Source organism: Vipera berus, assembly GCF_964194415.1.
Source record: "Vipera berus genome assembly, chromosome: 1".
Taxonomy (NCBI): domain Eukaryota; kingdom Metazoa; phylum Chordata; class Lepidosauria; order Squamata; family Viperidae; genus Vipera; species Vipera berus.
The window spans coordinates 169,636,977-169,664,453 of record NC_138202.1 but is presented as its reverse complement, the minus strand read 5'-3'; the positions used below and the strand labels follow the sequence as shown (position 1 = coordinate 169,664,453).

Below are 27,477 nucleotides of genomic sequence, written 5' to 3'. Positions count from 1 at the left end.
TCCATTTTCAGCAGGAGGCTAGTAAAATGTTCCCTCATTATTGAGGCTCTCAGTACATATAAGCAGGTAGCAAACGTGCTTAACACCTGCACTCACCCAATGGCTGAATGAGACGAGTCATTCGCCCCTTCTGCAAACAGAGCGGTCAGATGAGATCACAAAGTCTTGCTAATATTGTGTTTCATCCTCTACTTCAGACATGTCAAACACAAGGCCCGGGGGCCGGATCCGGCCCGCAAAGTGGTTTCATGCGGCCCGCGAAGCCATCCTGGAAACAGTGAGGGAACGGCCCCCACGGCCCTGGCCCAGAGACCCTCCTTCTGCCAGAGACCCTCAGATCTGTGCCACTCCTGCCCAGGCCCCCATAGGCACCCTTGATGCGAACGATGAAGAGCTGGCCACGCCCACCCAGTAGGCCATATGCAGTCTAGCCACGCCCACCCAGTAGGCCACACCCACCTTGGCCATACCCACCCGGCCCCCTGAGGGCAACCGCAATGCTGATGCGGCCTTCAATGAAATTGAGTTTGACACCCCTTACTTCTTAAAAGAACTGGCACTACTCAGAGCCATTAACTAGAGGAGAGAGGCATCTGAGAGTAGTATTAACTAGTCTAATAAAAGCACAAATTATTTAGTAAAAACACAAAACACTTGCTAATCCACCTCCTCCTATGGTGGTTCATGTTTTTAACGGGACATGACATTTTTGACGTGTACATGAAATTTTATTTATCTCACTACATTTTAACAACTTCACAAATACGAGAGCCGTCTACAGCCCCATTGTCCACAAACAAGGAAGAAGCCGGTTTGACAGGCAGGTTGGATATGTAAACATAATGTGTAAGTTTGATGTCTTACAACTCAGGTATCCAACATTAACAGTTATTAATCCACAGCATTTATCACATAGTTCAGATAAGTTCATCTAAAGGATTCATTGCCTCTTAACCAGTTTTAGTCTACTTTTTTTAAAAAAAAAAATTCATTTCCTTCCCTCAGCAATATAAACATAATAAATAGATTTCTGATTTTATTTTTAAAGGTCACTTAAACAAGTCAAGAGAAATTTACAGTACATTTAAGTTGAAGTGCAAAAAATAGCTAATAACTACTTGCCCATATTTGGTCCCAGGTATAGTTAACAGTCCCTTAAGGCTTATGTAAGGAAAACGCCCTTAGCATCTATCTTAAGGTATTCTATATTCTGCATTCAAAAATCAAGGGTATCTGAAATTTAATTCTATGAGCTGCACCAGCCCCTGGGGCATAAATGGCATCCCACTGGCTGCCAGAAGTCAAACACCATCTGGGCAAAACCACCCATGAATGGGACTCCTCTAATGGAAGGTTAAGTTTGATATACAGTATGCTTGAAGCCTAAGCGCTATAAAATTGATTCTAACATTTTCCCTCAGCTATAACAACAAAGAATGTATGAGAACTACACTCAGTTCAGTGAAATGTAAATGTCAAATTTGAATCTGCCAATGTCTTGACAAATTAGTTATCAGACAACATGATCAATATGCTCTATCCATTTTTCTCTTTTTCCAACTGCTTTTATATTAACTATGTCTTCCTTTCCTATACAATAATTAGGATTTACACCCCTTCCCAATCCACAGGCACTTTAAATATATTCTATAAAGTTTTATTCCCTTTCCCCTTAAATAAAGATATTCTATTGTAAAATAAACTATATCGGCCTGGCTAAGAAAACTTTCAAGAAACAGCTGATATATATATATATGCGCCCCTCATTACCGGCTTTCAGAACAGACTGCAGGCCTCAGGAAAGTGGCGACAGTATCACCACTCCAAAAACCTAGCAAAGCTGGACATTTCTGACCCTTTGTTGTTATTGTGCTACACAAGTTAAGCAGGAACTTCTCAGATCTGCCTGAGGGGAAGGAATCATGTTTCCCCATCACACACTAGAGAGGCAAAAAAAAAAAAGAGAATCCACATTGACTGCTTCTGTAGGACAATCCCTCTTTGGTGATTAGGGCAGATCCATCCCACATAAAACCCATCAGTGCCTTCAAACTGTATCACCACAGCCCAGGTCTTCAAAGGTAACACCACACATTCCAACCCATATCCTGTTCTTGCAGAATTATGGACAACCACATTCTCCTGTTCTGTTTCTTTCTAAAATGCCCTTACTAATGCTCTACGGCTTGGCCACAGCAACATCAATGCCGCTTGTCTGGTTAGAAAGGTTTCGACCGATGTTTCGTGTAGAATTTTACCAGCCAAAAGTTCTGCAGCATCTCTGAAAAGTCTTTACAAAAGACAGAATTCTATGGGGCTCCTTCCTTCGTTTCCATATTTAACTACTGTGTTTTCTCTGAAGTTTTGTTGGATGAACTGCTCTAAGGAAGCCTGCACCTCATAATAAATAATCACTGTCTAAGAAAAAAAAAACTGCCACGAACTCTCATCTTCTTTCCCTAATATTGAATTAAAATGTTCCGAGTGCATTAAGCAAGAGGAAATAGAACTGAGGGTTTTGCCTGTGAAAATTAATTACCATCCAGAAAATTATCAAGACAATCAGATGTGTTTGTTTTTACAACACTTCCATTCAAGGTGTGGGGGGTGGGGAAAAGGAAAAAAAAAACTTCAGATGAAACAGCATGCTCCTTTGCTAGTTATTAACCTGGCCGCTTTTGCTTAGCCTTCAAACTGTTCCTGCGACAGGCCTCAGGCGTTGTCACAGAAAAGGCATTAAATATTTTAAAAGCTTTGGCTGCATCGGGTTACTATTGCCAAGAGGAAGAAAGGTGAGGTCTCCAACTCCCACATCAAGTCTATTTTCTGATTGCCAAGAGCAGTATTCATTCAGTGCTGCTTGAGATGGGATTCAAGGAAGTTCTATTCCTGCCGTCTCAGGAGACTGAGCTCTGCTTTCCAAAGAAACAGGGCAGTCCAACCCGGGGTGGTTTTCGAGGATAGCTGTAGGCCCTGAAGGTTCTACCACCGTACCATCAGGTCTTTGATCCAGGGGACTGTCTGGTGTGGAGTCACGATTACTGCTGGCGTTCTAGGAAAAAAGGAGAAAAGAAAACCACAAGTTTTAACATCTGGCTGTGCGGATTTGTTCAGGAAATACACATAGACTGTCATTCCTGGTCAGCCAAGGTAGCCTGCTCTTTAACACGGATCACAAAAATCATATTCACAGCGCAGCGCACAAGCATTCAGGCAACAGCAAAAGCCATCGTACGCAGGTAACAGATCAGATAAACTTACCTGTCCTATATTTTCCTAACTGCTTTTCCCCAAGAAGCATGTAGAGAAAAGACTTGGTGTATTTTAAGACAAATAATAATAATTCTGTGCAGATAAGAAAGAACATTTCTCACAGCTTAACGCATTTCGTGCTTCTCTTTATGCAGTTGCACATATTCTCCTCGTAGGCTTTCTGTGCAATACTTTCTATTTGAATGTCAGCAGCGTGCTCTTTGGGGAACAGGAGTATGAATATTTCAGGAGACAAGTAAATTATCTTTCCTAATAATCACAAAAGGGGTAGGACAAGAAACACATTCTTCTCCAGCTATGCAAATAAAAATACTAAATAACAAGATCTAATTTTATATCCTATGCACGAACCAGCTGATATAAGAAAGCAAGCTCGTGTGTTCAGATCTCTTTGCCAGATTGGCAAAACTGTTGTAAAACGGTTTTTCTTGCACTATCAAGCCAAGGCACAGGATGAGATACTACAGTATCTCTGTAGGTCTGAGACAGTAGTGGATTGACTATGCAAAATATTAATGTCAACAGCCTTTTTTTCCTTGATGTTTTTAAGAGGTGCTGACTTTCCTTGGCACCTGGTGAAAAAGTTCAGCTTTGCCTCTTGATTAAGAGTTCTAGGACTTTTTTAAAAAAAACAAACACTAATAGATTCATTAGTCTGAGATGATTTGACTTCGCAGCACTGTCATACATCTCTCCAATTATCCTATATCTCACTGGATATTGTGCCTCTCATACAGGCACAGAAATCCTCTAGTTTGCTAGCTGCTCCTTCTCCCCAACCACGCCCTGAATCCTTTTCCAAATCCCAAGTTAAATGACAAATGAACTCTACAGTTTTTTCTTCCTATGAAATGACAATACTGAATCAATCCAGTGCAAGGCACAGAGGCTCACCCATGTCTAACTGCATTATGCAAGCAAAATCTATGTTACATTTTTTAACCTCTGTTATTGTTTTAATAGCACGAATATTTAATATGTGAAAAATGGGATGTACTAATACTGTAGTTTGGGAGCTTCTGTTTTAGAATTGGAAAGCCTTGAGTATCAGGTATGTACAACTTTTTTACCTGAAAATACCTTTCATGCACCCAAACCCTGGTTACCTGCAAAGGCTGGTTTTCGAGTGCCTGATTGGTTTTGGAGAGCTGAACCATCTCTTTTATCTGATAAATAGCATAGGCTAAAGTAACCCAGGGTGAAGAACTGACACCCCAAGCAGGCTTGTGTACATCTTCCTGCTCTTCTTGGTGCTTGGTCTTTTTGGCAGGAAGCTTGGGCAACGGGCGAGGCATAATATCTTCAGTCTGTTGCATCAGGTCAATCGTGGCAATGGGCACCGGACTTGAAGGCACCGGGATCCTTTCGGCCAGCATGGTCTTGTCTAAAATTTCAAACAAGAGACAGGATGTTGAAATTAAGAGAACTCACCATCTAAGAGTTAAGTGGAAGCGCTTTTCTGAATCCAGCATTCTGATTCTAGGTTCTCTCTGTCTATAGTAGGAATCCATTGCTAGATTTTGATAGCAAGCTCCATTTCCTCAGTTATGAAGTTAGCACTTACTGACTGCTAGCTACTGTACTGGAGAAAAATAATTCACACCCAATATAAAATAAAAGAGGTAAGGAGTCTCCTCTCAATCTATTGCAACATAGCTGTCTGTATCTTTTTTGCAAAAAGAAAAACCAAGCACTGTATAAAACAATTATCATTAATGTTTAACTTCCAATCTTATTTTTCAAAGAAAATAGTACAGGGATGGCAAAATGGGACCAGGTTTTCAAACCTCTCATGTAACTGTAGGTCACCTAATTCTTCTAGAAGATGCAGTTCAGAGAAATGAATCAAAGCAGCTTTTTTATTTCAGTCACCTGAGTAGCTACAAAACCAATTTTTAAAACAGACTTGAGTTACTATACAAAGAGGTACAGTAACAGAGGCAAGCTTATTTTTAGCAAACTTTTTAGCTTATATGCAAGTCATCCCACATTTCTCATTTTACATCCTTCTGTACAGCTAGAAAAACTCCAGGGCCAACTTCCAGATAGATGGATCTCCATGATGAACATTACAGATTTATGGGATGAGGACATGAAGAAATTGCTTCACTAGCAGAAGCCATTTTCTATGTGGATTTTACCACTTTTTCCTGAGATCTTTTCCCCAAAGACATCAGTGTTATAAGTCCATGTGCATGTCCTTCCATTACTTTTAAATCAATCTGTATTATATCAAGAACACAAATGAGGTTTACTCTTGCTTCAATCTGACATCCTGAAGAGAAAAAAAAATGCAGTACACCCAATCTTCTGTAAAGGCATACTGTAACAGGACTGCAAAACTACAGATGTCCACAAGATGGCAGCAGATATTAAAGTATTCTGCTTAGGCTTACCGCCATTGGAAGCCATTTGGTCTGTTGGGACTTCAGATCCGGTAGGGCTGCAATAGGCAAAGCTATGTGCTAAACACAATAGGCCACATGAACTAAGAATGAATCCAATCCAAAATCATAAAAAGGCATCACTCAAGCTAATTGATTAGAGATGGCAATTTTTAAAAAAATAACAAAAACTAAAAATAACCCAAAGGAGAAAAACCGGTTAGGTAAGGTTGTATACCTAAGGAATAAGCACTTTACCTTCTTTCTCATCCTGAACTGCCACCCACTGAATCAAAGCAAAAAGCAAGAGGATAACAAGAAAAGCCATTCCTATCCCTCTGAAAGTTGAGGCAGCTCCTGCAGAGGAAAAAGCACACAAAATAGGGTCTGATTCAGTTGCAGGGGAGTGATTGACCAGGTAGGCATGTATTTACTAAATCATGCCCTACTCAAGGCTTTAGTAAATACAGGTAGTCTTCAACTTACAACAATTGAGCCCAAAATTTCGGTGGCTAGGTGAGGTTTGCCCCATTTTACGACCTTTCCAGCCATAAGGTGACTCAGTGCAGTTGATAAGTTAGTAACCCGGTTGTTAAGTGAATCTGGCTTCCCTGTTGACTCCGTCAAAAGGCTGCAAAAGGTGACCGTGTGACCTTGCGACGCAGCAATGGATCAATAAGTGTGAACCAGTTGCCAAGCATCTGAATGTTGATCACATGATCATGGGGAAGCTAGAAAAAAAACACCTGACCTGTAGCTGAGGTAAATGGTCATAAATCACTTTTCTCAGGGCCGTTGTATCCTTGAACGGTCACTAAATGAACTGCTGTAAATCGAGGACCACCTGTAAATGAGCCAGTTTGGTGTAGTGGTTAAAACAGCAAGGTAGAAATCAGGAAACCATTAGTTCTAGCTTTAGGCACAAAGCCAGCCAGTGACCTTGGCCAGGTCACTCTCCCTCAGCCCAGGGAAGCAGGCAAGGGAAACCAGGTTTGAAAAACCTTGCCGAGAATGATGGGCAATTGTTAGGAGTCAGAACTGACTCAGTGGCACAAAAAAAAACAAAAAACCCTATCCTCATTTAAAGGAAACTTCCTCCCAGCAAAAGTGTACGAGAGGAGGATAGCATTCACGCTTCAAGGACCTCTGCACCATTTTGTTTATTCTCCCTCAAAAGAGAGAAGATGGCTGAGATCAAAGAGACAAGTGGAACTCCATTTTAGTTTAACAGGCAAAAATGGGTGCCATTTAAAAAACAACAATAACAAAGCAGAGGAAGCCGTCTTCATTTACGAACACTTTTCACTAACAATTGAACAGCTACAACCTTACAGTACTTGAGGAAATTACACAAGGTAATTATTATAGGTTTTATTTACGCCGCAATAGGAGAGGCTTTTTAATAGTTATTGTTCTTTAAGGACTCATTAGGGGGGTCTCAGATTTCACATTAGAAATGTGCACACTTGTCTATTTCTGCTTGGAACTGGAACTGGAAAGCGTGAAAAGAAGTGTTCCCAGTAGAACTCTGTATTTTAAAAAAAATCATTTTAATACTGAAAGTTTGGTACTCGTTGGGTATTACTCTTGGAATATTTTCCCCTTTCTTTCTAACAAGACCACACACTATATGCTACGAACTCAGAAGAAAGGAGAATCAAGTTTCGCTTCATGATTTCTGAATCTGCAAGCTTTCCAAAATATGAATAATTCAGAAGTAGAATTGGGTGATTTGTTGTAAATCAGCAAATGCATCTGACTGTTATAGTGGTGTTTAAAAGTTTCTAAAACCTTTTGAATTTTCAGTATTTCTGCATAAACATGACCTAAAACATGATTGTTGGGGGCAATTAAGCTGACTTTGTAATAATGCCGCTTTGGGGTGTGTGTGTGAAAGCCCTAATAAGCAGGCATATACATAGAATGAAGGCTACTGCTAAGCTTGTAAGCCGCCCTGAGTCTTCGGAGAAGGACGGGATATAAATGGAATTAAAATAAATAAATAAAATAAATAAAACTGGATAAAGAGACCCTGAAGAGAGCTTTGGGCTTTGGCGTTTTTAGCCACATGGATAAATTCCAAGTACAATACGGGATCAGAGGTACAGTTTGAATACACCTTTCCAGCATTTTATCTGCTTGAAAACCACCTAGAACAGTTTACAAATCTCTCTATGTGTTTATCAGGACAACTTCTCTTTTTCTCTCTCTCAAGTGGGATAAAAATATCTAATATTATTTATTTGCTTATATGTCGCGTTTAAAAACTGCCCATCTTTCCCACAGGGCAACTTTGGACCGTGTACAAATCTAATAATAGCAATAATAAATGGAGAGGAGGCTGCATCCCAAAGCAGCCAGCCTGCCCAGCTACTGAATCACCAGGGTCACTGCAAGAGCACCATCTAAATGCAAATACCCGTAGCAGGGTTTGTGAGGAGAGAAAATGAAAATCCCTATTTCCACACTGAATTGAAAATCTCGCAGTTACTGTAGTTGGCTTTGGTGATGAGCTGAGGAGAAGAAGAAAGCAGAGTGCCGTGTGGAATATGTCCCAGAAGATGGGAGAGAAAAGTCCCTTTGAGATGATAATCGGAGGCCTTGTAGATGTGTCTCTAGAGTCTAGAAGCACAGCAGAGAAGGTTGACTTACCAATTGATATTTGTTGATTGATATAGGCTGCATTCTCCCCAATGTGACTTTTCCCTCCCTGTACACTCTGTGTATGCGTGCGTGCATGCATATATGACAGCCAAACAATGGAAAGTATTCAAACTGACTGTGCTTGCCTGCAACAGTGGGAGCTACAGTCCAAGACAAATACCCAGCATCTGGTTGAGGAAAGCCAAATCAGGAGGAGTCTGGTAGCACCTCTGACTGCTAACACGGTTCTTCAGTTTCCACCATGGTTGAGGAAAAGGTTCTTAAAGCAATATTCCAAACAGCTGCAAGTCATATAAGTACCTAAGTTTTCCCTTACCAAAATAATTGACCAACACTCCACCGATCATTGCTCCGCATCCTCTGCCCAGGCCAAGGTGAAGACCCTGCAAGATCCCCTGGGCCGACGTCCTCAGGTCCGGGGGCACAGCAGCACTTAGATAGGAAATGCAAGCTGCCCAGATGGCTGCGTGGGTCACACCTACAAAGAACAGAAACACGACACCCATGTATTCTTGAAGATGATTGTTCTCCGCAAGAGCGTTGGAGTTACACAACCAATACTGACCATGGCAAGGGTGGGTCGCCATTTTAGGGTGCAGCGGCACGTTGAGCCCTGTGTACTCTTCAAGAGCTGTAAAACTGAATGAGGCTGGTGGTAAAGAGTACCAGAATACATTCGTACATATGGCCCCTGTCGCTTCCTTCATCAGCATCATAGCTAGGGAAGCTATAAGCAGTTTCTTTATTTCCCAGCACACCTCCACTCATAGCCAAAGAAACAAAAGGTCTTCCAAAAGCCAGTGATAACGCATCCTCTGAATGCAGAGAAAGCAAGCAAAACTGTGAGCCTCAGGTTGTCCATGAGTTGCCCACATGTGAACAGCGAGGGCATGAAATATACTGTATCTGAAAGAATGTACAGATAGTAGTTGATTTAGTGACCATTCAATGTCACAACGGCACTGAAAAAGTAACTTACGACCGTTTTTCACTCTTGTGACCGTTGCAGCATCCCCATGATCATGTGATCAAAGTTCTGATGCTTGGCAACTGACTCATATTTCTGACAGTTGCCATCTCCTGGGGTCATAAAGGTAAAGGTAAAGGTTCCCCCGCACACGCGTGCTAGTCGTTTCCGACTCTAGGGGCCGGTGCTCATCTCCGTTTCAAAGCCGAAGAGCCAGCGCTTGTCCGAGGACGTCTCCGTGGTCATGTGGCCGGCATGACTAGACGCCAAAGGCGCACAGAACGCTGTTACCTTCCCACCGTAGTGGTCCCTATTTTTCTACTTGCATTTTTACATGCTTTCGAACTGCTAGGTTGGCAGAAGCTGGGACGAGTAACAGGCGCTCACTCTGCTACACGGCACTCGGGATTCGACCCGCCAAACTGCCGACCTTCTGATCAACAAGCTCAGCGTCCTAACCCACTGAGCCAACGCGTCCCTTCCTGGGGTCATATGATCCCCCTTTTGCAACCTTCTGACAAAGCAAAGTCAATAGGGAAGCCAGATTCACTTAGAAACCATGTTACTAACTTAACAATGGTGGTGATTCACTTAACAACTATAGCAAGAAAAGTCGTAAGATAGGACAAAATTCACTTAACAACTGTTTTGCTTAGCAACAGAAATGTTGGGCTCAGTGGTGGTCATAAGTCAAGGACTACCAGTATTATGTTTTATCAATATGCTAGCTAGAAGACTTAAGAAACTGGGCTGTGCCTTTTGTCTTTAAATTACAGATGCACAAACACAGCAAGATACATTTTTATTTTTTTAAAAAAACATGAAAATAAATTTGGCTGGTCAGTTAGCTTGCCTGTAAAGACTCACATTTAAATGAAATAAAGCTTCCACACTTTTGTTAAGAGTACTTAATATAACTTTTAATAACGTACATTTTGCAACTAATCTGGAAGGTTTTCTTATTTTGTAAAAACAAAATAAATGATTTCCTAAGTTAGAAGATAGCAAAAACAAATTTCAAAAAGTAACAAGCTCAAATTCCAAGCAATATTGCTGAATATCCAGAGTTACTGCAGTCTTCATTCTCTCAGCCATACTTACTAATACTACAAATATTAAATAGTGCTACAAATAATCTTATGAATATCGGAGAACCAGTTTTATGTAAGAGTTAAGGTGCTAGACTGGAAGCTGAGAGACCTGAGTTCTAGTCTTCCTTTAGCCATTAAAGGTGTGATTTTTGGGGGCTAGTCACTCTCACTCTCAGTCCAAAAGTCAGGCCCAGCCCAAGAACAACATAGAACAATTCAGGCAAAAGTTCAGTTCTTTATTTGTTCAAAGCAGATAGAATCTTGTCAGATTAAACCTATACTATTCTAACACGAACAAATATAACCTGGGAGTTTCTAGGGAGTGGCTACTCTAAATCTCTGCCTCCTTCTGTGATCCAGCTGTGGGCTGTGTTGTCCCTTGTCTCCCCATTCCCCCCTCCCCTTTGGAATGTGCTTCCTCCTTCCTGGGAACCTACTACTTCCCTGTAGTCCACCACATCACTTCCCCTTTGTAGCTCCTTCACACCAGTCCACCTCATAGGGTCACTGCTAAGGGGAAAAATAGGAGATGGGAACAATATCTAGGCTGCCTTGAGTTGTACAAACGAAGTCAGAATACAAATCTAATAGCAAATAAATAAAAATATCCTATTCATAGTTATAAGGGATGCTGAGCTTGTCAATCAGAAGGTCAGCAGTTTGGCAGGTCGAATCCCGAGTGCCGCGTAGCAGAGTGAGCGCCTGTTACTCGTCCCAGCTTCTGCCAACCTAGCAGTTCGAAAGCACGTAAAAATGCAAGTAAAAAAATAGGGACCACTACGGTGGGAAGGTAACAGCCTTCCATGCGCCTTTGGCGTCTAGTCATGCCGGCCACATGACCACGGAGACGTCCTCGGACAAGCGCTGGCTCTTCGGCTTTGAAACGGAGATGAACACCGGCCCCTAGAGTTGGAAACGACTAAGGAACCTTTACCTTTATTCATAGTTAGAATGTTTAACCTAAGTGAGGGAAAAGACTAAAGGTAGTTTAAGTTTCCTGGACGAAAATTATGAGCACAGCTATCTTCTACCGGATGGGCCTATCTATCTATCTATCTATCTATCTATCTATCTATCTATCTATGATCTATCTATCTATCTATCTATCTATCTATCTATCTATCTATCTATCTATCTATCTATCATCTATCTATTTATTTATGGACCTAATTTTTTTTCCATTTTGCAACATTTTTCTCTTGGACTTGAAAGCTTTTATTTCTACTGCCTCCTTTCCGATCAGATGCGTTCATTCATAGGGCTCAGGCCACATCTCAACAAGTCTTCCTTAAATCTCAGAATCTCCACCTCTTCATTTCCCCCCAAATCCATTACCAGCTATTTGTTCTTTAACTTTCACCTCGGTGACAGAAAATGACTAATATTAACCAAAACAAAACAAAACTGGTTCTGCCTGAATGTGTGGTTGGTTTTTAAAAAAACAGTATTTTCCTTTCAATTACAGGTAATAGGATATCAACAGATTAAGAAGCGAACGCCTTCTAGGTAAAGCCCTGCTAGCAACTAAGCCTTATCTGCTGCAAGTTTCATCAGGAGTCCCTTGTTTGGTGAAAGGGCGTGTTGTTGGCTTAGATCACACAGCAGAATATTAGGTCCGTCAACTGTAAAAACCACTTCCTGTCATTCACCTTTTTCTCCACCAGCCATAATACAACTGTGCAAAAAAGAGAACGATCCCTTTTGATTACTGTAGTTCCTGACAAAAGCTGAAGCCCAGAATGATTTTTATAGCTTAGTTGTGGTTCAGCAGGCATTACAACCAGGAGCCTGGAACGTAGAGTTCAAGACGCCGAAGCGTCCTATCTTCTTACCTTGAAGGACTTCCATAGGCAGAACAGTCCACGCATTTTCTAGATAGGAGATATAAATATAACGAGCTGTATTGCAGGCAAGACCGATATACAGAACTCTGCAAGTTAAATGAGAGGAGAGATCGTGGATTACTTTTGACATGTTTTAATATTCTTACCAACAAATTATCTACTGTATTGCTTTCAACCTGCTCTACTCCAGCTTCACAAAAGGTGAAGATTTTAAAAAAAATATCCAGGACTGGACACCAAGTTGTTCACAAACACTCTTAAAATGCAGAGGGAAAATGCAGAGAGATAGTAGTGGCTAGAAACTGGGAGACTACGAGTTCTAGTCTTGCACAAAGCCAGCCGGGAGACGTTCGGTCGCTTTCTCTCAGCCCGAGGAAGGAGCCAATTCTTCTAAAATTTTGTCAAGAAACTGAAGAGGGTAGTTCAGTCAGTCACCAGGAGAAAAAAAAACTGACTCAAAGGTCTCTGTGTGCACAGACAAGTGTGTGCGTGCTCGCGCATACACACACAATAACCAGATACTGAAGAGTATTGTTTGTTGATGAGGAAAATGGGCAAGTAGGGTGGTACAGCAGGGGGAGTGAAAAATTGTTGCAGAATCCCACTTACCATTCATTCTATTTTCATTGAAAATGTTTTATGCACAGTAGCAGTTGCCCATTTCTTTTAAAGCATTTTATCATTTATTCTTTCATGATATGTAAGTATGTTATTAGATGTATTTATCTATACACTGATTGCTTTAAATATTTATCGGCATTGAAACATTAAGATAGCTTTCCTGTTGTTCATTCTGAGTATTACTGCAGAGAAAAATCAGTGGGGTTCTTTATTTAAAAAAAAATGAATAAGTATAAATCATACGCTGTATTTACTGAGTCTCAAGTGCCATGTATAAACACAATGGTAAGAATATTCAACTAATTACCCAAAATATTTCCTGGCTTATACTCAGTGTAAAACTGTACAATGTAAATAATAATAAAAATATGTAACTGGCAAAAAAGAGGATATTTATTGTAAATATGTCGTGCCTTTAGCAGAATAAGCTATCATTCTAAATGCATAATATTGGAAACAAATACATTTCAATGTTAACAGAGCCCATATGGATTCACTGATATATTTAATGTCTTCCTGAATGTCTGAATTCTGAAATATGCTCATAATTATAAATATTTAGTTTGCCAAAACTGGATATAGATAGTCTTCCACTTATAACCACAACTGGGTCTGGAATCTTGGTCACTGAGTGAGGGGGAGGCATTAAACAAGATGCTACCTGATCGCTTCACTTAATGATCACAATCCTGGCTCTCTGAGTTGCAGTTGTTAAGCAACTGCGCAAGTCATTAAGCGGAGTGCCAGGAAAAAGGCCTTTGCCTCCTGGGTGTGATGAAATGGGGAGAAGGCCCAGCCTCCCCAACCACTTGAATGCCTGTAACTACAGTTCTGAGAGAAAAGAAGAATGCCTGAGGAGAAGAGGGGAAGCTTGTCTATATGACTGCGGCTACTTTGGAAAAGAGCAGACAGCAACTCCGACTTGAAACCATGCATTTAGGACAGGGCTTTTCAACCTTTTCACCCACTGTTACCACTTTTAGGATATGGCAACATCCGAGTACCACCAGTCACCTAGCAAGGTGTCAAAAACTTGACCAAAAAAAAAAAAAGCAAAAGAGTGATGAAGTACAGGTAGTCCTCGACTTACAACAGTTCGCTTAGTGACTTAGTTACAATGGCACTGGAAAAAGTGCCCCCCAAGACACAGCGGAGCAAGACACCTGCCTCCCTGCCCGGCAGCGCTCTTCCTCCTGTCCGAGGTTTTCATTGTTGTGAGCATCTGTTGAGGATTGGCAGCGGGGGTGGGGTGGGGGGGGTGTTTGGTTTTTATTCCCCTCATCTGCTGGGTGGTTGCAGCAAGGTTTGGTCACTTCACATGACCCTGGGACACTGTGACCGTCATAAATATGAATCAGTTGCCAAGCAACTGAATGTAAATCACAAGACCCTGGGGATGCTGCAACATTCCAGCTGATCGGTGCTTCTTCTGGGCTCAGCAGAAGCACCAGGATCAGCACTGAGCTCCAGCTGGAGCCTGGCGCTGATCCTGGGGCTTCCGCTGAGCCCTGACAGCCCCAAAGAAGTGCTGATCCTGGCGCTTCCGCTGAGTCCTGACAGCCCTGCAGCTCCAGCCATCTCTCGCTCAGGCTTGTGCGGTGCTGCCACCGGTTCAGCTCATTCCCCTCCCCCGCTACCACTTTTCTAGGATGGCTGCGTACCACCTGCCAGGTGCCAATGTACCACAGGTGGTACCCGTACCACTGGTTGAAAAGCCCTGATTTAGGAGACTATCCACCCAACGAGATCAACAGTCAAATCAACAGACAAAAATCTGTTTGAAAAACTGTTCAAACTGTTGAAAAACAGTTTGAAAAACTGTTCAAACACATTATTCATAATCTGCAATCCACTACACTTTCTCAAGCACTGGGCGGCAAACTCATACTTGCAAACAGACAACTACCCAACCTGGAGCAGATTCTCACAAACAGATGTTAAGGTGAGGAAGACCCGGCAATAAAACCAGATGTTTACTTTGCCCCTGCATTTACGTTAACAACACAATAGCAGGTCCCAACAACTTCACGCATAAGATTATTTCCACATGCTTTTCATCCAATATGATATGTATTATCATTTGACGACAAACAGGTCAGGGTAATGGACACAAATTTGACATTAGGACCCAAAACAAGGACAAAGCAATATCAGAGCATTTTAACCTCCCAGGATTATAGGTCTGAAAGAGCTGTTCTGGAACAAACAAACAAAAACACAAATTACCAGCACAATAAAGCAAGAAACTGTTGAACTCAAATACACATCAAAAGGTATGTCTTGAGTGTTTTCACTCTCCCTTTAATTCTTTGTTAGCAATCCAAATTTAATACATCAAAAGGTTTCAGGCCATCTTAGAAGATCTCAACAAACATAATGAGTTTTTGTTTATTTGCTTATTGTAATTTGTCTCATTAGTAACCTGCATATGCATAACCATCTTATATTCCTCCCCTTTTCCCTCTCCATTTCACGCCTATTTATCTAATTATTGGTATCCCGCCTTTATTACGTTTACAAATAGTTCGAGGCGGTGAACGTACCCAACACACCTTCTTCCTCTTATTTTTCCCACAGCAACAGCCCTGTGAGGAGGAGGGTAGGCTGAGAGAGAGTAACTGGCCCAAAGTCATCTAGCCGGCTTTCACGCATATGCATATTGATTATATTAGGGTTCGTGGTTCCTGAACGTAGGAATACTTGGCTATTATTCATTTTTACCCTGTCTTAATCTTAAAAAGATTCTAATCCAGGCAATGCACAAAGGCAACAGCCAGCAGCAAGTGCAGCAATAAATACAAAAAAAAACGGAACGTCATCATCTTACTAACTTATATTAAACCATGACACATCCAACGTCTGGTTCTGATCATTCCCCCTCCAATCAGGACTTTTTCCACAGTGATTTTCACATTAGCTTCTGGAAAGCTATAGGAGTGGAAACCAATCTTGACTTCTTCCAATTCCCCCTTGGGCTTTCCCAGTTTGAGGAAGGAGGGTCCCCTCCTCACACTTCCAAGGAAGGCTCTTTTCACCAGCCCCCTCCCTGCCTCTCTCATTCAGGGCATCCGGTGGTTCCCTTTTTCTCTCCTGCACCTTCTCCTCCTCCCTGCCTTTCTCACAATTCACACTTCCATATAATTCCCTCTGGCTAATTCCATACAGCTCACAATTTAGCAATCACGTTCAGTTTGGTATAACTCTAGACCAGACATGTCAAACACAAGGCCCGGGGGCCGGATCTGGCCCGCGAAGTGGTTTCATGCGGCCCGCAAAGCCATCCTGGAAACAGTGAGGGAACGGCCCCCACTGCCTTGGCCCTGGCCCAGAGACCCTCCTTCTGCCAGAGACCCTCAGATCTGTCCCACTCCTGCCCAGGCCCCCATAGGCACCCTTGATGCGAACTATGTAGAGCTAGCCATGCCCACCCAGTAGGCCATATGCACTCTAGCCACACCCACCCAGTAGGCCACGCCCACCCAGGCCACACCCACCCGGCCCCCTGAGGGCAAGCGCAATGCTGATGCAGCCCTCAATGAAATTGAGTTTGACACCCCTGCTCTAGGCTTTTCTACCTTGCTTTTTGCCCTATACAAGTACACTTTGATATTTTATCATTATCTTTTAATTGTTGTTTTCAAGACTTTTTTTGAACTCCTCCTCCTCCTTCTGGCTACTGTGTATTATTGTTAAAAGGACCTGGAAGTGCTCAATTATAGCATCAAAGACATGGCCAGGTGTTGACCGTAGATCACCAACTGGAGGAGGAGGAGGAGGAGGAGGAGGAGGAAGCTTCCACAATATGATCTTGAACGTATACCCATCATTTTCAAGAACAGCATGAATCACCATGAAGTCCTGAATGTAAAAAAGAGACCATCAAAAATGAGGAGAAGAAAGCAAACTGGTTTGTTAGAACAAACCATGGCAATTGCTAAGAGAAGCCAAAGCCAAGAAGGACAAAAAAATAATAATAATCAGAAAAGAACTTAACAGAGATTCAGAAAGCTGTTAGAAGAGACAAGAAGCAACATTACAACTCTGTAAAGACACTGGAGAAGCAGATGTGGAAAAACAAGGAAGTACTTTCAAAAGATTTCTTAGGAGGTTCCAGTCTTGAACTGGAGCTAAAGGACACTAATGGATAGTCATTAACTACTTCAAAGGAGATCAAAGAAAGATGGAAGAGTATACCGAAACACTGTACATTAAAACTATCAACATTCAAGATACCTTAGAACAGGAGTCTTCAAACTTGGCCCTTTTATGACTTGTGGACTTCAATTCCCAGAATTCCTCAGCCAGGCATGCTGGCTGAGGAATTCTGGGAGTTGAAGTCCACAAGTCATAAAAGGGCCAAGTTTGAAGACCCCTGCCTTAGAAGATTCCTTACTTATAAGAACCTCTAGTACTAGAAGATGAAGTTAGATCAACACTCTGGTCATTACTAAGTTGAAAGGCTACAGGAACGGATGGAATATCCACTGAAATATGGCATAACAGAAGACAAGTTAGTCAAGATTCTAACCAAACTAAGACAGTAGAACTAGAGAATAATAGCGGCCAACCGACTGGAAGAGGTCACTCTACATTCCAATGCCAAAAAAAGAGAGATTTAATGGAATCTGCAAACTATTATACAGTTATACAATTTCACGTTCTAGCAAAACAATGGACAATCTAACACACAGTAGCTACATTAAAGCTACATGGAAAAAGAAATGCCATATGTTCAGGTTTTATAGAAGACTCAGGAACACAAGACATTATTGCAGATGCACACTGGATAATTGACAAAAGCCAAAAAACACAATATGTGTTTCACTGATTACAGAAAGGCCTTTGTGACAATCATATCAGGATGTGAAAGAAAAACGGGAATCCGAAAACATCTCATTGTCCTCATGAGAAACAAATATACAAGTCAAGAAACCCCAGTACAGGCCAAACATGGTGAAACAGACTGGCTCCATGTTGGCAAAGGCTTGTAATAAGATTGTATACCAGGGGTCCCCAACCCCTGGATCCTGGCCCACTACTGGCCCACAAAGCTCCATTTGTGCGCGCCCGCCACCTGCATGAATGGGACTGCGCACGCTCCTGTGCAACGCCTGCCACTCACATGGAACCATCCCCTCTCCTGCCCCCCCACCAGCCTGCCAAGCCAGAAAGTTTGAGGCCTGCTGTTGAATGCTCTTCCCTTATTTATTTAATTCATATGGCTGAATATATATTAAAGGAAACTAGATCGGAAGAAGATGAACATAGTTTTAAAAATGGAGGGGAAACATCAATAATGTATGCTATGCTGATGACGCTACTCTGATAGCCAAAAATGCAGTGCTATAAGTCAAAGAGCACAGTGAAAAACTGGGAGTAAAATTAAATGAAAAGAAGACCAAACTAATGACAATTAAACAAACCAACAGATGATTGAACAAAAAATCAAATCAATCTAGAGTTCTCGCTCCAGGCGCGAATGACCAGGCTCAAATGACCCTATTTTGAAAAACTTTCTCCCGTAGCACTCAGGTTATGTCATCCAATGACTGTCCCCTTCACAACCTCTCTTTATTTTCAGATTTTTAAAAAAGTAGTTTCAAACATACATATTTACAGTTATCATTAAGACTTACCAAGACTGCACTTATTTTAAAAGTTATATTTTACTTGAACCGTAACAGGTAAGATACTGAAGTCAGAATAACAGACTTGGAAGGGACCTTGGAGGTCTTCTAGTCAAACCTCCCGTTTGAGCCTATACCATTCCAGACAAATGGCTGTCCAGTCTCTTCTTAAAAACCTCCAGTGATGGAGCACCCACAGCTTCTGAAGGCAAACCGGGCCACTGATTAATTGTTCTAACTGCCAGAAATTTCTCCTTAGTTCTAGGTTGGTTCTCTACGTGATCATGATTCAGGTGCTTGGCAGCTGTCATGTATTTTCAACGGTTGCAGCTTCCCGAAGTCACATGATCCCCATTTGTGATCTACCAACCGGCTTCTGAAAAGCAAAATCAATGGGGCAAGCAGGCAAGGAAGGTTGCAAATAGCAAACATGTGATGTTCCGCTTAATGATCGCCAGAAAAATAACATAAAACCATGTACAGTACAGTCTCATGATGCCTCACTTAACTGCATTTCCAGATATCGAGGGGGGGGGGGGGAATTGGTTGAGACGGCCCAGTGGTAAATTTCAGCATTTGGCTATTTCTTATATAGCAAGAGTTCACCTAGGTACTAGGAACTTACTAGGTACAGCAGCATTAAGTAAGATAATCTTTCCATACCTCATCCTCATCCGAGACATAAAGAAATTAAGTATTCTGAGAATTAAAAATTACAGCTAGAAAATTTTTTTAAAAAATTGCTTTGAATGACTGAAAGTGACTTATAAAGGATGGCTCTATATAGGTTTACACTTCCTGGAAGAGCTAATTTTGCAGATCCATGACTTATTGTAAGAAATAATTGTTTAGCTTACACGAACAGGACATGGAAATATAGTTCTTTGTTCTGTACTTGTTCAGTGTATGTCACTAAGCAGAATTTTTACGTATCTTAATGTGCAAGAATGTGCAAATTGCAAAATGAACCACCTGGGTTCTCAACACAGCACTGCCTATTGCTGTTCTAGCAATGCTTATAGCTTTGGCTTACCTGATGTGACCAATCAGCTCAATCAGCTTGTGGCTGAAGAAATATGCCGTCAGTTCAGAGATGTGACTTAAAACAGAGCAAACGCCAAAAAGCGTGGTGGTGCCATTCAGATCTTCCAGGTGCCAATAAAGGAAGGTGAACACAAAGCCATATCCAAAGCCCATAAACCATGCCACAAACAGCACTGAGCCATACTGGATAGTGCAGAGCATCTTAATCAAGTGCCAAAAGTTAAAAGACTGGGACTGGCTTGTATCACTCTGAGTGTCGTGGGAGGAATCTGTGGAGGAATTTCGGTCCATGCGGGAATCCTCTGGCTCATTGCTTTGGTTTTCCTCTTGCTTGTAGTGATTGTACCGGAACCTGAACTGGGTGGCCACAATCAAAGAGAGGGTCATCAAGACTCCAAAGACTATGAAAACAATCCTGTAGTTCTTGTAGTCTGGAGCCTTACAGCCTTGGCCTTCAATGAGCACATCAATACGGGTGGAGTCAATGCCAATGCCTACCGACAGCATGGCCAGTCCCCAGCCCAGAGACCCCCACATTCGTTGTAGCCCATAACGGTCCCGGTGTTTGCCAAGATACTGCAGTGTCACGGTGTCCACTATAGTGGCTGAGGAGGCACTGAAAAACTCTCCCACAATCACGACAAGGAGGATGAGCAAGAAGATCGCTTCAACCTCCTCATGATCATATACAAGAACAAAATGGGCAGGAGGGGCTGTTTTTGTGGTGACTGCAGGTGATGCTGTTGTGTGGCTGGTGTTTCCCAACGGACCCGCAGTAACAATACCTTTCGGTGCACTGGCAACAGTTGCACCCTCTTCTTCTTTTAAAGCATGCTTCCTAGCTCCATTTTGGATAGTTGGAGAAAAGGTAGTTTTTGAATTCGTGGGCAAAGCTGAGCTCAGAGTTGGCAAGCTGTAAGTCAGCAAATCTCTTTTCTCTCGGCCCTTTGTTATCATACTTCCCAGAGTGGGCATGATGGGAGAAATGGAGATATTCTGCGGAGATGCTGCTGTAAGGTGACTGACATTGGTAGGGAGAACAGGAATAGGTTTCTTTATTACACACCTTAAGGTTGCTGGCTTAACAAATCCAATTCCCACGTTAAACAGCACCCAGCATAAAAGGGAGAAGAGAAGAACAACTTTTCCCTTTTTAAAGCGATCTGCTACCACTCCCCAAAACGGAGCGCTGCAAAATTCAATGAAGTATCTAATCCCTACCAGGAGTCCGCTCTGGCTGGGAGTCATGCCTAGTTGTTTGTAGTATACAGGAAGCAATGGGTACAGGGAACCATAAGCAGCATAAAAGAAAAAATAAAAAACTTTTGAGATCAAGAGATCATTATTCACTTTCACGCAGTGTCTTTCAAGCCAGTCAAGCTCTTCGTCTGGAATAGTAGTGGTCTCAGTTGAAAGAGTATCACTTTGGGTTTGGAGATCTTGCTCCTTAGGGATCTCACTGAAAGGGTCAGCAAGCACATATTTTCTCTTCTGCTCTTCTTCATCATCAGTTAAGATGGCTACTTTATCATTGGTTGCCATGATTTCACTGTAAGCATGAGATATGCATGTGATTCTCCAGACTTCAGTTCAAGGAGCCTGTAGACACACAAAAAAAGTCAGCAGTTATGATAGGACAGTACTTAAATATTTGAGAGGAAGAATGGTATCATCTCAAAGGCCAAAATATTTCCCTTCTCGCTATGGCCTACATATATAAAATCTGAATTAATCTGAGATCAGTACCACTCCTAGATCTCCATGATCCAGTGAACAGCTGGTTCTCTGTGTGGATGCCGCTTCTGGAAGTCCATTCTGGGCCTTGGGAACAAAAGATTAGCTACCGGTTCTGCCGAACTGGTGCGAACCGGCTAAATCCCACCACTGCCATGATCTTATGTGACATCTGCAAATCAACTTGGTTGAGGTGGTTGACTTCTAACTTAGCTGATTCCCCCAGAGGGGAATCAATAATGTTGAGTTTCCTTCAAAAAATGTAGGGTAGATAGCATCGGATCAGTAGGCATTCTCTCCTTGCTCCACTCCTGGGATTTCTCCAGTCTAGTCTCCTTGAGTCTAGCTATTATGTGCCTTTGCTATCCTTCCCTTTTCTGATGTTTCTATTGGCTATTTTCATCCCCACTTCCACATACAGTGGCTGGTGTGCAGAAACAAAAGCACCAGATGGAACATCACTTTTTGCATTTTCCATTGGCCAACTGAAAGGGGCACTAGTCTACACATAGGCAACAGTATGAGGAGATATGGTGAGGGGGAAGCAAACGCAATTCTGAGACTATGGAAAACAGAAATCATGTGGTAGTTGCAAAGCTAAGCATTAAACATGAACTTATTTACCCAGTTGCTTCTTGAAGCCAAATAGTAGCAGTAAATACTGTAATCAGCATCTTGGAATTAGCTACCATTGTCTCCTAATAAGAGACCCTTGCAATATATAAAAGCATGCAATCTCTTAATAAAATTTAGTTTAGCTTGACAAAGCATCAATTCTGCTATACCACCAGTACCTTATTTCTTCTTAATCAAAACAGAGAAAATTGCATGCACGCATAGGTTTAAATGAACAGAGAATTGGGAGTGAAAATGGAGTGGGAATGGGAATGACCACTGTTATGTATTAAGCTTTATTGGAAACCTAAAGCTGTGTTTAAGAGTCACCACCAGGAGATATTGAACTGTAACTGTTTTGGCGGGAAGCAATTTCGGCGGGAAACAGAGGTTCAACCCGATTGGTTGGTTGTGTACCTGGCCAGGTACTGGCCAGGTATATATGAGTGCAGGTAACCCCTATCCCCCAGTACAGTCACTTCCACCTAATAAAGAGCTGTTATGTTCAGTGGCATAGCGTGGGTTGTCAGCACCCGGGGCAAGGCAAGTAATTTGCGCCCCCTAACCGCACGCCTGGCACCCCCCCTCCACAGTGGGCGGCGACCCGGCGGCTCGGATTACATTCGCATAGCCAGCACTGCAGTAAGAGAGAGTGAGCCAGGCAGGGGCAGAGAGCTGCGAGTGCGAGCGCGCCCCCCAGATGTTGCGCCTGGTGCAGCCGGCCCCCCCTGCACCCCCCACGCTACGCCACTGGTTATGTTGTACTCATCGTCTTGGCGTCCTTCCTGCTCTCCAGAACCCACTACACAACAACCACAAAGCAAGTTATTTAAAAGTGGTCATGAACACTGAAAATAAAGTCATCTGATCATTTGATAGGAAGTGAAAAGCCATCCCCCTGACCCAGAGCCAAGAAACCTTTCATAAATTTATTTTATTTTAAAATGTTTGGCCACTTTGGGGATGGATGGTGCTTTAGACAAAAAGAGCATCCCTTTTCTTGGCTCAGCAAAAGATTTATTGCAAGGTACACACACACACACACACACACATACACACACACACGTATCTATATTATCACAAAACCAGTTCAAACAATTTGAATTCCAAAAATAGATGTATTATCCCATAAGGCTTTCTTAGCAAGTTAATTCATATTCTTAAATGACCATGTAAGCTATTTCTCAATGAAACTGGTCTTTGTTGTTCCTTAATGTTCCCCTGCTAATTTTAGAATATTATCATTCCTGACCTCAGATGTGTGGTGATGCTGCTGAAGATAAATATGCACAGACTGGCTAATTCATCAAATATAAATTATAAACTGATATAACTGAGACTATTTTAACAGTTCCCATATAACCATTTGGAAGGACACAAATAATTATTTCAGCAGACATTTTACCTTGTAGCTATATAGAAGGATGGAGGACTCTCCATTTAGTGCTTAGGAGGGAGAATACGGTTGAGGCTATCATTCATAATTTACTAGGAGTGATAAATTATATGATATAGTACTCTATGCTATGGTGAGTGACGCACAAATTCATTTTTAGGTTACACTTACATTTTAAGCATTAGACTAGAACATCTTTCTCACTCTGGTGCACTCTGCAATTTATCTTGGACCACAGCATGTACAACTCTTAGATAACATGGTTATATCGACTAAAGAATTCCGTAGTCCTTTTTAAATAATTCATAAGACTGCAGTGATCAATCATCTGTTTTAAAATGTTAGGCTGATGTTTTTAAAGCGTTTGCTTATTAGCACCACCAAAACAACAACAACAACAACGTATTTCAGCCAGGAACAATTTTAATACTTGTCACAAAAGTAAATTAACTATTGCTGTAATTAGTTATTTTTAAAATGTTAGGAATATTGCAATAAATATGCATGATCCATTGGAAAAAATATTGCTACCTACTTTTAAAAAACAAAGAAATAATGCAAAGTATGATGACCATTATTATTATGACCCGCAAAAGGTGACGTAAAATCAATGTATTCATCTGCAAAAGAACTGAGCTTATATCAGCTGCTATCTACATAGCAATTTCCTTGGCTTTTTGACCACAGAAAAACATGGATGGTCAATTATTAGCTGGTCTACAGAAAATTAATCAATGTATCAGTTAAACAATAATTTAAACTAAAAAGTCTATTAGAAAGCTGAGCTACCGTATCAACTGTTTATTTTTCATGAGTATTCATTATTTCAGGACATCAGGGTTTTTTTTTATAAAAAAATCCGTTTTATTATTCTTTTTATTTTTCTATTCATCCATCTCAGCTGTTATCAACAAGGGGCTAGATAGCTACATACGCTGCAATATGAAAGTGTAAAAGAAGAGACACATTTCCAGATGATTGTCTACAGAGAGCTGACCGACTTCAACTAATGGATGGATGCTGCTCAGATAAAGAAAATGATGGCATTTAACAGAAAAGCATTTAGCATTCGGTGCTTGAACAGACCTCCAGCTTACCCTTGAGTGCCATTATGGACCTCAGAGGAAGAATACTTGCTGTTAAACCATGTGATGTGGGCTTGAAATTAACCCCATCACTTAGCTGAAGGGAAGGGAATAAACCTAGGCTGAAAGAACTCCTATTAGGGAGAGACGAATTGCATCAGAGAGCCATTGGAAACTCAGGAAGGAGTTCAGCTAGGAGCCCCTCCCTTTCCTAGAAATAATTCTATTTTTTCCATTTCCAATTGTGGGATGCAATTGGCTCAACCAGAAATAATGCATTTGGTCCCCTTGGTGCCCCACTTCCTCTAGCTTTTCACGCATGGCCAGTACAGTTCATGATTTCCCCATGGGGAGTGAGAAAAAGGAGGCAGGTGGCTGACACAACCACCGACTTCGAAGGATGCTTCTTTGCTACTGCGTTTCATCACAATTATCAAACCCCTTCTATTTCAGTCACTGGAAAATTCCCTAAAGGCATCCTTTCCACTTGCCTACTAAAACCATATTAACAGGTTGGGAGCCTTAGTGAAAGCAGGAAGGGATCTTGCATAATGGAAGTAAAAAGTCAGTACAGGTAGTCCTTGACTTACAACAGACCACTTAGTGACCGTTCGAAGTTACAACTTCATTGAAAAAAGTGACTTAGGGCCGTTTTTCACAGTTACAAACTTAGCAGCAAGCCCACGATCATATGATCAAAATTCAGATGCTTGGAGACTGGTTCATACTTATGACCGTTGCACCGTCCAGGGGTCATGTGACCCCCTTTCGCAACCTTCAAGTCAATGGGGAAGCCAGGGTTACTAACTTATCAACTGCTGTGATTCACTTAACAACTGTGGCAAGAAAGGTCGTAAAATGGAACAAAATTCACTTAAGAAATGTCTTACTTAACAACAGAAATTTTGGGCTCAATTATGGTCATCAGTCAAGCAGTACCTGTATTGAAAGAAACAAGAAAGTAAACAAGAGAAATTCTGCAAATATGAAATCATCTTACATCACCATAACTCTGTCCGTGAACTTACCAAAAGTTCAGATAACCCCTGAAGGGGCCTTTATGATTTCTTATCGAACAAACTGTAGGAAGAGAGCTATATTAGTTTAAGGTAGCTTTCATAACCTTATGCCTTTTAATAAAATATGTTGGCTTGAAAAACTCTCCGATTCCTTTGGGTTTTTATTATTTCTGTAGTTTTCCCAGATTTTCCTACATAATGAAGAAGGAAGTAACATTTGCCTTTTAGAACCTGTGCTACTTAGCTGCATTAATACAGGCTGCATAAATTTGTCCGTGAATCAAAACTTTGGTTTAATGCAAGCGCAAGATTCTGCAGAGAGAAAAGAGGCTGTCTCACCTATTAACTGTAGCCACAGAGATAATTAAAATGTTGGCACTTTTAATCCATCCTTTCAGTTCTATTAGAAAAGATTGGATAACTGAACTGTGTTTCCTAAAAAAAAACCCCAAAAAAAGAGGAAACCTTTTTTTTCCTCAGTAAAGTTTTGCTGGGGATAAGTATAAACAAGTAAATGTACAGTGAAAAGTATAACATCTAAATATAAAAGTCTTCAACTGACACTAATAAACCATTAAACCGAAAGATTAGATAAATGAAAGCTTGGGAGAAGGAAGGGACAAAATTGGGAGGGAAGGTTGATAAAAATACACGAGATGGTTTGTTTGCCAATGAAAAGGAAACATACAGGGGGGGGGGCATGTTTCAGAAAAGGCACTGAAGCCCTTTAGCTGAGCACAATCATTCCTTGAAGAACATTTTCTACAAGGGATTGAGATTCCCATCCTGAAGACCTCTTGGAAGCCTAAGATACATTTCTGCTACTTAGAGCCACTGTTGTTTTCATGAGAAACAGAAGAAAAGATTCACCTGTCTTATTGAGCTTTACTGAGATTGGTAGAATTTTCCTTATCCCCATGGCACCAGACTACAAAGAGTAAAAAAAAATACAGAATAAAGGGTAATATCCCTTTTTTCATTCAGAACAAAAAACAGCTGGCCTGTTTTTTAGACAGGGCGCCAGCCATAAAACTTCCACTTACCAAAAAGCAAACTGTTGTTCTTTGCCATCTTTTTAAATCTGTGCCAAAGGTTTCCCAAATATTCTACTTTTATTTAAAAAAAGAAGCAGCAGCAGAAAAACAACATCGCCCTTGCTTCACAAAATACCTGGAATATTTACACATCGAAGCAAGACAATTAGTGGGAAATTATACCACAAACAAATACAACATTTGCTTAGGCAACCCACCAAAAGAGGGGCCCCGAAATTACATTTTAAGAAAACTGATTCCCCTTTTTCACATATCCTTTCTCAAATCAGTGGCAATTTCCAAAAGCAACCTCTGGGACCTTGGGTTAGCATGGCCTCTGGTACATGTGACAACTCTGCCTCCTTCCCATGTTCCACAGTTATTATTTGAATTTTTAATGGCCTGATGACCAATAGAAGACTCATTTGCATATGAGATCAGACCATACCATTTTGTGAATTTAAAAAAGGGGAGCTTAAACACAAAACCATACTGGTGCACACACATATCAAATATTAAATATCTATGCATATAAAATGATATAATTGTACTTTTGTGTGATTTATTGTGATTTGCATCTTCCTTAATCATGGAAGGCATACATTGTACTATAATCACCATTGTTTGTAAAGGTATTAACAATTTATTAAGAACAAAATGTGCAGTTAAAAGCTAGACAATCATTTGTCGTAAATTGTTTAAATATTATTTGTGATGCATTATTAGATGAAATTAATATGGGGGGCCCCTTAAATTTTATTTTGCCTAAGGCCCTACACAGGCATAATGAACCACTGGAGACAATTAGAAGCCTGTTCGTCAGCATTCCTACTTGTTTCTTAGCTATACATTTTCATGCTCACTCTTGTTCAGGACACTTTTTCTTAGTCAATTTTCCCATCACCACTGACATCTCAGGCAAATAATGTTTCCTTCATCCAACCCACCGATTTGAACATCCATCAATCCCATTTATAAAGCAGACCAAAAAAAACACCCAACAACGTTAACTATGTACTGTTACCAAGCAGCTTAGCTAGTTTTGTAAGTTCTGAAAAAATGGTGGCAATGGCTTTTCC

The 27,477-nt window shown here is 41.2% G+C and overlaps 1 protein-coding gene across 1 annotated transcript in view; it reads right to left on the bottom strand.

Annotated features, from left to right (window-relative positions):
* Positions 1 to 981: 981 nt before the first annotated feature.
* MFSD6 (major facilitator superfamily domain containing 6) overlaps positions 982 to 27,477 on the bottom strand; it is a 37,815-nt gene continuing 11,319 nt past the window's right edge. The window contains exons 2-7 of the mRNA XM_081339134.1: positions 19,505 to 21,114; positions 12,212 to 12,309; positions 8,638 to 8,799; positions 5,916 to 6,014; positions 4,380 to 4,657; positions 982 to 3,052 (exon numbers count right to left, since the gene is read on the bottom strand). Of these exons, the coding sequence (XP_081195260.1) occupies positions 2,873 to 3,052; positions 4,380 to 4,657; positions 5,916 to 6,014; positions 8,638 to 8,799; positions 12,212 to 12,309; positions 19,505 to 21,057 (2,370 nt within the window). The 5' untranslated portion in view covers positions 21,058 to 21,114 and the 3' untranslated portion in view covers positions 982 to 2,872. The remainder of the gene's footprint in view (positions 3,053 to 4,379; positions 4,658 to 5,915; positions 6,015 to 8,637; positions 8,800 to 12,211; positions 12,310 to 19,504; positions 21,115 to 27,477) is intronic.